General features: G+C 42.8%; 1 protein-coding gene across 1 annotated transcript in view; it reads left to right on the top strand.

Moving 5' to 3' along the window:
• Positions 1-13,453, top strand: part of CCSER1 (coiled-coil serine rich protein 1) — a 1,844,507-nt gene that overhangs the window by 952,736 nt on the left and 878,318 nt on the right. The window contains exon 8 of the mRNA XM_019526256.1: positions 5,050-5,133. Coding sequence (XP_019381801.1) covers positions 5,050-5,133 — 84 coding nt within the window. The remainder of the gene's footprint in view (positions 1-5,049; positions 5,134-13,453) is intronic.

Raw genomic sequence — 13,453 nt, 5'->3', positions numbered from 1 at the left:
ATATATATGTATATGTGTGTGTGTGTGTGTGTATATATTGTATGGTATATTTAGGAGTTTCATTCTGTTATGAGAGTACATTTCTTTTTTTTCCACAGACTTATTTACTGAGGGACACTAACAGAATGGTAGACAGAAGAAATAGACCATGATAGAGCCACATCAATTCTCTTCTAAGCCAGTAGTGTAAAAGTGGTGTTATAGCTGTGATGGTCCAGAAATTACAGGAGAGGGAAGGATTTCTTAGGAAGATATCTTTTATTGAACCAACTATGTAGTTTGGATAAAGTTAGAAAAGCTTTTGAATGCAAGATATTCTTGGTCAGGTCTCTGTTCACAGGGAGCCAGACACAACACAGTGAAAAACAGTAGAGGGAACAGGCTGAGAGAAATTCTGAGGGGTAACAGACACACATTTAGCAGAAGGAAAGAAGCTGATTACTGGGAGGTCAAGGTCTATCAAGAGGGAGGAGGGTCAGTCTCATCTTTCTTGTGTTGGAAGAATTCATGAATTTGATAAAATATAACATTCCATAAATTCAGTATCAGTGTTTAGTTGTTGTCCAGCCAGCTTAAGTTTGCCTTTTAAAAGTGTTAGGTAGATTTGCCTTGAGCACAAAGATAGTGAGGTCAGAGGAGGAGTCACTGTTCTGTGAGAAATGTGCTCCTAATGGTGTGTATGTCTCTGTCCCTTATATTTTTTCTGTGAGAGTTCATTCTGGTGCACAGGTGCTGTTTAGTTTCACCCATTCATTTGCCACGATTGCAATTGGTGCATTGGATTAGGTATATCACAATTTGGGAAAGGCATGCAGAAACCATGGGTTCTGATGTTACCACCACGTGAATTCTGATACTAACACATCTGCTTGGAGGAGAACAGTCATGATGCACACCTGCCTGGCCTAAAATCTGCCTTTATACAAGAACGATACCCCAGTAGAGAATCAGACTATACATTTGAAAGACATATCCAATACCCTGCAGTAACCTGCTACAATACAAAAAGAAACCCCTCCATGGCAGCACACATCTGGTGGTCACCTGCCACTCCACACCAGAACTGATCAGAAGAATCACCAAATGACTACAGTCTATACTTGACAAAAATCAGACTATGAGAGAAATATCTCTAGTCCCTCTGCTTCTGGCTTTCAAACAGCACCCTAACCTTGTAGCTCATTATCAGAAGCAGCTCTCTACTATTCAACAGACTGCAAATGGAACACAGCTTTGTCTTGGCAAGAAATGCTTAGCCTGTCAGCATATTTCCGCTGCTGCTCCCCTTATAAAAAAAACCTATCAGAATCCATGAATTCCTGTGATCAGAGACCTTATAAAGAATGTCCTGCATTCAAAACCTTGTTTAACTTTATCCCAAATACATAGTTGGTCCAATTAAAGATAACACTCTAAGAAATCCCTGCCTTCTAATTCAGAACACAGAAGCCCAGCAGTTTCCTGAACTTGACAACTCCAGTAGTACAATGTGAGACATTGAAATACTGTATCAGCAGCCATACCAGCTGAACACCAGCTGTGGGGGTCATGTGTCTTCTCTCCCTGCTGTAGTTGTGAGTAGTCTGTATTGCAGGGGTGCTGAACCTCTGGCCTACAGGCCAGATTTGGCCCACATAGCATTTGTATCTGGCCTACAGGTCTCCTCAAAAGTCGGGAAATTTAGCAGTGGGGCAGCAGTGGTAGTTAATACTGCCACCCCTCCCCGATGCCTCAATCCCAAGCCCTCATGGTGGGTTGCAGGTGGGCCATATCCCCCCTTCCCTCTGCACAGCTGGACTGAGGACAAGCCACACCCCTCCCCTTGTGCAGCTAGTTCAGGACCAACCCATTCCTTCTTCTCCCCATTCATGGGTCCAGGACATGCCCCTTTACCCCACAGGGCTGGGCCATGCCCCCTTGCTTCCCACCCAACCAGGTTGGGGCTAGGCCACATCCCCATCCTTCCATGGGGCAGGGCATGACCCCTTCACCTGCAGGGCTAGTTTGGGACTGGGCCACACTTCCTCTCCCCCCTGCCCACCCCATTGGGTTGGCCCTTGCCCCTTTTCCTCCTGCCCAGCCAGGTTAGGGCCAAGCTCCAACCCCGCGCTGCAAGTTTGGGTTGGAGCTAGGCTAAGACCCTTTTCCCCACATAGCTGAGTTGGGGATGGGCTTCCTCCTCCCTTATCCTGGTGGCTGGATGGGACCCTGCTGTGCCTACCCTGGGCACCAGATTAGGTGTGCCTGCCAGAACTGGCCCATGAAGGAACTGGACACTGCCCATCCAGACTGCTGGATGAAAAGGTGGAGTGCCACTGCTGCATTGCATCTTATTATGCTGGGTTTTTTTTTTTTATTGTTTCCTCCTCCAGTTCATTTAGAGCAAAAGTTAAGCAGTATAATTGCATTGAAAGGTGCTTATTATAATTGAATATTTTGCTGAGGAAAACAAGTTCTAAGAAAGGAACACAAAATAAGGCTTTCATCAATTTTGTGTCATATTTGAGTATTTGCTTCAAATTGTAAGTACATGAGTACTGGCAGACAGCTAGGTGGTATAACTGGTTATTTGTCCCAATAATGCACTTCTGAAATCTCTAGCCTATTCATATACTAGGGCCTTGTTACACGTTAAACTGTGAGCCACACAAATGTTGATGGGTGCTAGTGCTAACTTGAGTTTGGAGCAGTCACACTTCAGGCCAGCATGGACCTGTAGGGATTGAAGGGTAAAAATACCCTTTCTCCCTGCCTCCAGGGCTCCATTGGTTCCTGCCCCCCATCCGTCAAGGTTCCCTGCTGCCCCTGACTACTTGTAGCTGTCCACCTGTCTGTCCCAGGGGAGCAGACAGGGAGGGGTTAACGTTCCTGCCCAGTCACTACTTCTAGACTGCAGCTCTTCTCCTGGCTAAGCCCACCAGAGAGCAGTGGCAGCTAGGCAGGTTAAGCTTTCCCTGCCTGCTCCCCCAGGACAAAGTGTGGGCATCCACAAGTAAGCAGAGTGGCAGTGATTGGGGATCTGGGGTGCTGGGGAGGCTGGGGGCAGTGGGCCTGATCCAGGCCAGCAGGGTAGATTGGTGGGTGTTTATGGTGTTCCTCAGAGCAGTCCTTTTTTGTACCAGGACCAATTTGTAAACATTGGCCATTTCTGACCCAGTAAGCCTCACTCCTGACCCGCTGCCTAGAACCCAGCCCCCCAGTGTTGAACTCTGAAAGCCTGCAAGGGAAAAACAATGGTTTACCACTTTTTCCTTTTAGAGGAGAATCCATTTTTAAAGTTTGATTCATTTTTAGTTTGATTAATTTTGTTTTGTTTCATAAAATTGTGTGACCCACTTTTGTGGTGCATCCCACCAGTTGAGAAATACTGGCCTAGAGTGGCTACACCTTAATGTAACATGAGCTGGGTAATATGGATCAGACATAACCCTGCCCTGGAGTGCTGTCCTTCTGAGCTGCCTAATGAGCACTTAAAACTAGTTTCAAGTGTTAATGTGCAGACAGTCCAGGTGTTAAGAGCTCTGTGAACTGCCCAAAATTATGATGTAACAGGGCTCCTATTTTGGTCACTTAATTTTAAGGGCTAAGTACAGACAGTCAAAAAGCCCAATGTTGAATTGATTCAGTGTTTGCAGGTTAGTTTAAGCTGCAAAGATTAAATTGAAAAACAACTAGACACGCATTTACCTCTGATTCAAGAAATGTAGCCACATGTCTCCAGTGGCTCAGGCTAGAAGTTAGGGGGCGTGAACTGTGTTCACTTCCTCTTCTTGCTGTCCCCTAGATCTCTGGGATTTGCAGTCCAGCATCATAGCAGCAGGACTCTGCAAGTTTGCTCATTGCTGCTTCTCCCTGCTTCCAGGTGCCTCTGGAATTTGTAGTTCATAGTTGCAGTCAGCAGTAATTTTCAGTAAGTTTAGCAGCAGGGCAGCTCTGTATTCAAGGGAAGGAGTGTTTAACCCCCCTCCATGGCCCAATACTCCAGCCAGTTTGCCACGGGGTGGAGGGGAGGGGCAGTCCCTGCCTCTCTCTCCCTCCTGCTACCCGCAACCCAACCCTTCTCTGCTAAGGCAGGCAGCACAGCTCAGCCCAGGGCTGGAAGCCATGCTGGGGGACTGTGATTTTACTTGAACCAGGAATGGGTCTGGGACAGAAGTTTCATAAACCAGTTTGACCCAAATCAGTTAAGTGTGATAGTATATTCAGCCACATTTAGCCATTTTGAAACTGGTTTATGTGCACGGAACTTTTGTTTTGTTACACGTTTAAACCAGTTTGTGATTACTTAAATGGGTTTATATGTAATTTCTGTCCCTAGCCAAGGAGTTTGGTGACATGTGCCCAAATTACAAAGCATTTTGCTTTTTAAAAAAGGCCTAGGCATGTTGCTGTTTAGGTACTGACAGGCATGTGTGGAGACAATTTTGAAGTTCTTAGTGACTTACACTTGTTTTCATGTGCATCAAATTGAATTACAGACATTACTTTTGCACACATAATCTCACAAAAAGGATGGCCTCTCCATCTTAATGTCTACATGTAACTAGTAACAGTTATCATTGCTACTTTTAATATTATGATGCACAAATATATGTGTGGAAGGATTGCTTTGTTTCTTTTATAAATATCTGCTATACTTCCTTTTTCCATTTTCAGTCAGATCAAGAACTACCCAATAATACTTTTTAATTGATATTTCTCTGTTGTTTTGTGTGAGTAGAACTATGAAATTTTATGGCCATCTGTTCCTGCACTGAAATAAGAGATGTCTGACAGGAACTTCAATAAAAGGCTTAAAAGAATCAGATGCTAACGAAATGGACTTGTATGGAGGGAGCTATGCACAATTCTATATAATGCCTTTGGATGCATTAATTTGTTTGTACTGCAACTTAGAATATGTTATTAAAAATATCACACATGACAGAAGAGAATTGAGTTTCATTACTGAGATGTAATTATCTCACACTGTGTGAAACTGCCTTTTCTTGTCAGAAGCAAAGTAGAAGCGTTAAGTCTATTATAACATCTCTTTTGATGGTTTTATAGGATATAATGAAAGATGAATGCTCAGTGCTGAAGCTGCAGTTGAAGGAGAGGGATGAACTCATTTCCCAGCTACGCGAGGAGCTGGTAAGCAGGACGTATACTTTTGTTTGGGAAGTCCTCTCTATATGACAAGGTCACTCACTGAGACCACAAAGCAAGTATATACAGTTTCACAGTTTTCTGCTCTAGGATATATATCTTAAGGCTATATCACTGAGTCTCATTAATGCAGATTTAATAACTCTACATTTCTGGGGACTTTCTAGCCACTGAAATGGCTTCTTTCCAGATACACACTGGTAGTGCTTGTTTATTTTGAAAGATAGTGTTGACGGTTGTCTTGCAGTATCAAAGAGGCATTAATCAGTTGTAAATGAACAACACAGCACTATGTTCTGCTTGACATATGCCAAAAATCTTGAAGGGCAGTATACATGTTCTGGTGAGTTGTAAATGGCTCTTCCTTATGCTATTTTGCATAGCTACAAAGCCATCCAGCATACAACTAAATATTCTTTCCTACTGTAATTGATGTTTCCTTCATTTGAAAAATATCTTCCATATTTTCTTGATACAACTTTTCAATATCATATTGGGTTGCAAGGCTTTGTTATAATGCTTTTGGGATCACCAAATCTGTCACAAGGAGCAAAGCCATATAAAAACTTTTGGTTGAACACCATTAAATAATGTCTTCAATTATTTTTTAGAATCCTTTAAAAATTCTCCTGTTGATGTTCCTCGGGGTGTTTTAGCAACAGAATAATTGACTAAGGAAAATGTTTAACTACATACTTAAGTCATCCTTAATTAGGAAAGTTTAAACATATGTTTAAATGTTATTGACTTCATTGTGAGTTAAATGTATGGTTAAAGTTAAGCTGGCAATTTGTCATTGACAGAGAGAGAGACAGATACTACAGTGTACAGTCTGTCCTTCCCACTCCCAGTATGGTAGTAACTGGCCTGTCTGGAAGTTAAAAAGCTTGCAATCAAAGATTAGGTTTAGGTAAGGGGAAGTGTTTATATGCATCTTCACTGTTTTAACCCATTTTTCTCTGTTCTGTGTGCTTTCAATTGAATTAATCATACTTTATCTGGAAGAAACTCACTTGAGTAACTTTAGTTAGTTCGTATTCATGCATATCTGGAGGAAAAGGTTGTATGTGTTCCAAATACAGTTGGTCCTGTTATGTTAACACAGTTAGGAAACTGTGCCACCCTTTCTCCAGTCCTAGAGTGATTGAACCATGAGGGTTCACACTTCAGGGCGGTGCAGAAAGTGAAACTGATCACCTGATGAGTGCACTCAACAGAGATTTACAAGAATGTGTCTAAAGTATAGCTGCCATGTAACCAGAGCAAAGGTATTATAGGATCATAGGAAAGTAGGGAGGAGAGTAGGGTTGGAAGAGACCTCACAAGGACATCTAGTTCAGCCCCTTCCTCAAGATAAGATCATTCCCGGCTAAAACATCCCAGGCTACATGTTACATTATATTGCATTTTATATAGAGAGAGAGGTATGCTCCCCAAAATTAATAGAAGATAATCAATGAAAAATAAATAAAACCTAAATTGTGTGGAAAGTGAAGTGCTTTTCTATGACAAAAGGCCTCTTTCCTATATCAGCATCTGCAAAATAAATACAGGGAACTAATATTCTTTCATTTTTTCAGATTTGGATACATTATGAATGATCTATTATGTAATTATCATCTAAAATTAAATGACAAAATGGGATACAGAGAACATCAAACTGCTGTGCATTCCTGGAGCATTAATACAATATCAGTCTAATTCAGAAGATACATTATCAACTAGTTGACAACTTTGTCTTTGTAAAATTATGCTTTATTGATACAGTGAGCTGTAGCTCATTTGAAGTTAACTATTGGTAGAGTGAATCTAATATATGTCCATTTTAGAAAAATGCCAGTAGGGAATTTAGTGTTTGAGCTTTTTAATAGATAGAAAAGGATATGTCCATAGGGTAATGACAATAAGTATTTCCATAAGAGATAAAAGAAGATTCATGCACTAAGATTGACTTTGTTACAGTGAGTTGTACAATTTCAAAAACAGAGTTGAAATTAGTCTCAAAAGTCAGTATTTAGCTACTTCAGATAAATGACCTGAGTACCCACTAACTCTCATTGACTTTAGCTAGTACAAAACATAGTGACTTTGAGGATATAAGCATTCACATCAACTGAAAATCTCACCAAATGCAATGGAAGTTACTGGTTGCTCAGAAAAGTTGAAAAGTTGGCCATTATTCTAAAATGCCTAAAATATAGTGTTAAGAACCTAATTTTCAGCCATTTGGATTTCAGAAACAAAATCTTGGCACAAATTTGGCTTTTTCTGAGGCATGTAGCATAGCAAGATTTCAGACCAGAACTTATTGAAAGGATGAAATAAAATCCCATGAAAAATATGTGCTAAAACACTTAACATTTCCTTTTAAAATGTAGCCAAAGGTGGGAAAGGATGGGGACAAGGGAGTTATGTTTGTGACTCCTGTTCCAAGGATTATTGCTGTTTTTCTCACACAACTGATTTTTTGCAAAAGAAAGAATCAGTCCTAGGAGTAAGGACTAGAACGCAAGATTCCTACCTCCTAAGTCAATACCCTAAGACATTCCTTTCCTCGAACTAATGCAACTTGAACATGGACGGTCAAGAGTGGCCCCACTAGTCCGGCTTACTAGCTGCTACTTAGGTCACTGTCATTGGAGGCACAGGTTTGAAACTTCTCAGGCTGAAAGGGACATTGAACTGGTATGTTGTGCCCCCTAGTGGAGTATACTTATAGAAAAGGTGGGTATCACTGCCACCACCATTTTAATCATAATGCAGCTGCAACTGTTTGGTTTTTTTACTTCCCTATCTCCTGTCTCTGTGTGTTAGGTCTTCACTGCTCTGGGGCCTTGCTAGCTGGTGCCACCCTTATCTCATGTTATGGAACAGTGTGGTACATGCCCTCTCTGTCTCAGGCTGTGTGTATATCAGTTGGCCTTGTTGTGTTAGTCAGCCTGTCTGCTTCCAGGGCTGTGTGAAACTGTGTGTGTGAAACCCAAGCTCTTTAGAAATCAGTTAACTCCTGCTGCCCACCCTGAACCATTCTAATACCTATAAGCCAATTCCCAAAAAGCAAACCTTTAAATAGCATTTCTAAGCCAACACTGGAGTGGTAGTCACCACTCCTCCTGGCTGTGCTGATATAGCCACTTCTTTCCATTACCCAGCTGCAAAATGCTGATAAAGCCCCCTGGCTCCTTGAGCCAAATAAAATAGTTCCACAGTCCACAGACCCTGGGCCGTGGAACATATGTTGCTAACTTCTGCCTTAATCAGAAGACCTCCTTCCCACCTACAGCGAAAAGTCTAATTACCTGTTGAATTTTAAAGTTGCACAATCATTTGTTGCAGTCTTTTGCATGCTTAACTGGACCTTTTATAATTCATCACTCATTAGTTGCTGTGATAGAATGACACTATTATAAGTTCTGCAATATAATGTAAAATTAGAGTACCAAATTCAGTTTTTGTCTCCTTCTTAAAATTTTTTGAAAAGTTTAGCTAATATTATTCATCATTTATATAAATGTCAAGCAAATAATATGATGTAAATGTATATCCCTTGTCCTCCCAGAAGGCTCAAGTACAGTTGCCATTTTATGTGTTCAAAAATGGTCAATGGCATTAGGAGAGCAATTCTTTACAAATTAAATTACTATAGCTATTCATAATCACTTCTGGCTAATAACAATGTGTGCCTTTTTAATTTAAAGAGGCAGCAGGAAAGCCAAGACTTGAGGAAATATTTCTCATCATTTTTTATTTTTCAGAACAGTTCATGTTCAGAAAAAATAGTTATTGAATAGCTGTAAAAGGAAAACTTTGGAAAACTGGAAGTTGCATCTTGTTATAAAATTCAGATGTGGCATTTTAACATTTCCATAGCAAATTTCAGAAATGAGGATAGTCTTGTAATTTTGACAGCTATGCATATGAAAATTCTTACCTGCCTGCAGCCATAGGAACCAGCCATAAATTCCTGTTCTATGGAGTGAAAATAATAGCCTTCACAATTTTGAGTGCTTAGTTATTAGCCTAAAAGTTGGAAAATGTGAAAAGTAAAAGACTAACTTAGTGATATGTTTTCTGTGTTTCAATAAAAAAATATTGATTGACACCCTTGGATACCAGAGTGCTTTCTCTTTTAAGAGAAATAAGACATAGGCAGATATAGCATAGGGGAAGATTTTTTACATGCTGGCCCAGATGACATTTCCAGGAATGAGAACATAGTTCAACCTCCCTGCTTGTTAACTCTCTGACTTTTCCTGCTGAGAGTGTCCATAATGGTGCCAGTGGTATAGATATCTTTTTTTAGAAACAGGCATCTCACTAGACATTCACAAACACCCATTCTGTATAGACGATACGAAATGGACATTTAACATGGTCTTCTTTTTAGCACTGGCTGTTTTATAATGAATATCTTCCAAGTGAAAAGTATTAATTTGTAGGTTACAAAATTGCAGTTTATGAGACCTATTTAAAAGTTGGTATTTTAAATCTGAATAAACTAATCATTTATTTTTTCCCTTTTGGCTTTTATGGAACTATTTTATTCAGCCCCCAGAGGCAGGGGGCTCTGGCAGCTGGGGAGCTTTGTTGCCAACACAGCAGCTGGGCAGCAGGAAGAAGTGGCCATATAAGCACAGCCACAGGATGTGGTGACTGCACTTCTAGTGCCCACCAGGTTTGAAGCAGCCCACACTCAGAGCTAAGCTCTGGTAAAGTGGTCACCTGATGCAAAAGGCTCTAAGTTTAAACACTTTTTGTTTTCCTATTAGACAATGTGAGTATGATCTTTTTTGTTACAATATACTGAAAAGTGAGGCCCTAAGTTCTAGCAGTTTAACCAATAAGCATCAAACTGATGACCTGACTGTCAAGCTAAGAGCACCAGTTTCACATTTCAGTTCCATACATTTTTATAGTCAAAATTTGAATGACTGTGTAGTCTGACCTCCTATATAACCTAAACCAGGGATTGGAAACCTTTTAGAACAATGGGAGTGGTAGTGGTATGCAGATACCACTGTGGCCCACCCCTTGCTTCCTTCCAATAAGGGAGGAAAAGAGGGCAGGAGGGGAGAAGGAAGTGGCTGCCATTGTCAGGGTGAGGGAACCAGCGGAGGGTGGAAGGATAGAGTAAGAGAGCTTACCTCTGGTAAGAAGTGCCTGTTGTAGGGGAGAGACTGTATGCAGTGCCTGATATGAGGGAGGTAGAGAAGAGAGCAGGGAAGTCTGCAGAAGGGAACAGAGACTGTGCAGGAGGGAGAAGGGAATGTCCCAGAGTGAGCTTCTTGCCTGATCCTGTGTATTGTGGGCTGGATCTAGCCTATGGGCTGTAGGTTTCTGACCCAACCTAAACCGTAGAAACTTAGTCAGTAATGATCTGCATCAAGGAGATGACTTCTTTTTTCCCCATGATACAGTCCTTGGAAAGCTTTAATTTGAAGCCTTCAAGTTCTAGATGATCCGAAATATCTCTTGATAAGTTGTTCCACTGATTGATTAATCTCACTGTTAAAACATTTGCACTTTATATTTAGTCCATAACTGTCTTCTGATGGCCTGGTTTGCAGTATGGGGAGGTGTGTTTTGTACCATACAATGGTCAGGTGTGCACACTTTTTATACCTTTTACACCAGATAGCACCACAGTTCTGGAGTATTGAACTAACATGGAATTATTCAGGCATTTTTTCAAAAGGGGTCATCTCCATTCCACAGAGGTTCATGCATATCTGTGAGTTTAGAGTCTGGTTCATAGCCTGAGAACCTTCCTGGGAGATTCATTGGGACAACATTGGGGCTGGGCCTGCACATAGGCAACCCTGTAACCTTGTGGCTCGGCCAAGACCAGCAGGTACCCAGGCCATGTGCACGTGAGGTGCTGTAAGGGTTTTTTGGCACACATCTACAGGGTCCTGGAGTACTTGGGCATGGGGGAGGGGACACTGGGCATCCAAGGCAGGGCAAGCAGGTAGATGCCCCTGGAACCTTCAGGAGCAGGTGTGGCATGGCCAGCTGCCTCCCTATTACAGGAAGAGGACACTGGAAATTTTCAGGCTGGGGCATAGGCTGTTGCCAGAATCATGAGGTGTCTTCTGGAAGCCCTTGGAAAGATTGAAGTTGTGGGGTGGCCTGGCCAGTAGAGCCTGGGTCACTCTGGAGCAGGGGTTACATCCACCTGTAGTGAGTGGGAAAGCCACACTTTGAAACCTGCACTTATGCACATCCACCACCCCTTTCCATCCACCCTTCCAGCCTTCCTTCCAGCCTTCTGTCTATACCCCCAGAGCCAGAACATCACCAACCCACAGACACCCACCCACCCCATCGGGACCATTGCAGACCATGGATGAATCCATCTCATCCTCATCCACTAACCAATGCTGGTTACACAACTGGGACTATAGGGAGATGAGGGATCTCATCACCATCTGGGGCAAGGAGGAGACCAGCAACAGCTCCACTGGAGTAGGGGTGTATTCAAGCACCTTGTCCAGTACATGTGGGGCACAACAGGGAGTGGGTGCAGTGTCATGTGAAGACTAAATGTATGAAGATGCAGTATAAGCATGTACATGATGCCAACAAAAAGGCAGGGCCAGGATGTAGACCATGCTCTTCTGTGAGGAGCTGTCCTACTTCCTTGCCATGGATAAGGCTATGGAGACCTCACATGCCTATGGGGTGTGGGAGGAGTCATTGGCAGAAACACCACTGAAGGAGGAGGCTCAGGGAGACCATGGGACTGCAGGACAACTGGGTGCCCAGGGGATTGTCCCCAAGGGCCACAGGGCAAGAGGTTAACTGATAACCCCTGAGGTTTTTGCCCCATTGGTGCTGGTCCTCACATCATAACAGGATGTGGGAGCTAAGTTGCACCTACAGCTGGATCTGAGCTCACTTGACATCATCTTTGGCATGGTGAAGAGTAGGGAGCACGGCATGGAGGAGTGGGAGGAAAGCTCCAACAGCATGGGAATTGAGACCCAGGACCTGGAGTCTGAGCCTGCACCCTACACATCATAGGAGAACCTCTGAACCTGGTTCATGGCAGGACACGGAGGCTATTGTAAGTCACAATAGAAGGTGCTTGTTCTGAGGCTTTTCTGGAACTCAAGGGCTGGGCATAGGGGAGGGTCCATGGTAACACAGAAGGAGGTAAGGGGCATGCTTGCCCATGGCAGTAGCCAATTAGGGGTGTCCTGGGCACTCAGCTGTGCATGACAATCTCCAGCAGCCCAGGAAGCCTGCAGGACATGCTTGGAGGCATCTAGGAATGCCCCCAACCTACAGGTTTTGGCCAGTACAAGCTGACTATATGCCCCCCAACCTCAAAGGGTGAACATGTAAACTGTCCACTACTGATATAAACTGGGATGCTTATAGAAAACCGCATAACTTAGACCAATTCCTCCTTGGGCTTTTTGAGCATCCGTACATAGCCCGAATGTTATATTTGTCCATTTTATTTGCCAACTGGGGACATTAATCCTTTCATTCAAGCTGTAGAAATTCATGCTTTAGAACTGGAGGTTCTGAGATTGACCCTCATGATCTGGAAGATAATTGTTATTATACAGATTTTGTCTTTACAAATCGCTCCTTGCAAATATCTTCCCTCTCCTTGTCCAAGAACTATGTAAATTGAATGTTTATGAAACATCACCACAGGACAATAACCACTGCCAGTAGCAATTTGTGGAACCCTGGGGCACCAACTAGACCCATCCTTTTGGTACCTTTGGACTTATGAGGAACCTCAGGATCCTGGTATGGGGATACCTCCTGTAACAGCACTCTGACAGAACACATAACTATAATGTGTGAAGCCCTAAGGGACCACAACTCCAAGGAGTTTAGGAAGAGTGGTTGCTCCTCAAGGGAGAAATCCTAGATGCACAAGCTAAGGCTATTCCATCTTGGAGGCAGCAAAAGGGCACAGCAGCCCACTTGGCTCAGCAAGGAACTAGAAGACCTCCTGCACCTAAAAAGAAAGACCTACAAAGGATGGAGGATGGTATCAACCTCCAAGGAGGAATATACTGCACTGGTCCAGTCCTGCATGGAATAAACCAGGAAAGCCAAGGCTGTGATGGAAATCCAACTGGCTACTAGTATCAAGGGTAATAAAAAGTCCTTTTTTAGATATGTGGGGAGCCAGAGGAAAAGCAAGGGAAACATTGGACCCCTGCTAAACCAGATGGGAAAACTGATGCCCGATGCCCAGGAAAAAGCCAACCTACTAAATGGGTAATTTGCATCAGTCTTTCACAAGTCCCATGGGATGCCCCTGCCCATTACGGGACAG

Source organism: Gavialis gangeticus, unplaced genomic scaffold, assembly GCF_001723915.1.
Source record: "Gavialis gangeticus isolate Ggan-Ray unplaced genomic scaffold, GavGan_comp1, whole genome shotgun sequence".
NCBI lineage: Eukaryota > Metazoa > Chordata > Crocodylia > Gavialidae > Gavialis > Gavialis gangeticus.
This window is presented reverse-complemented; position numbering and strand designations above follow the sequence as displayed.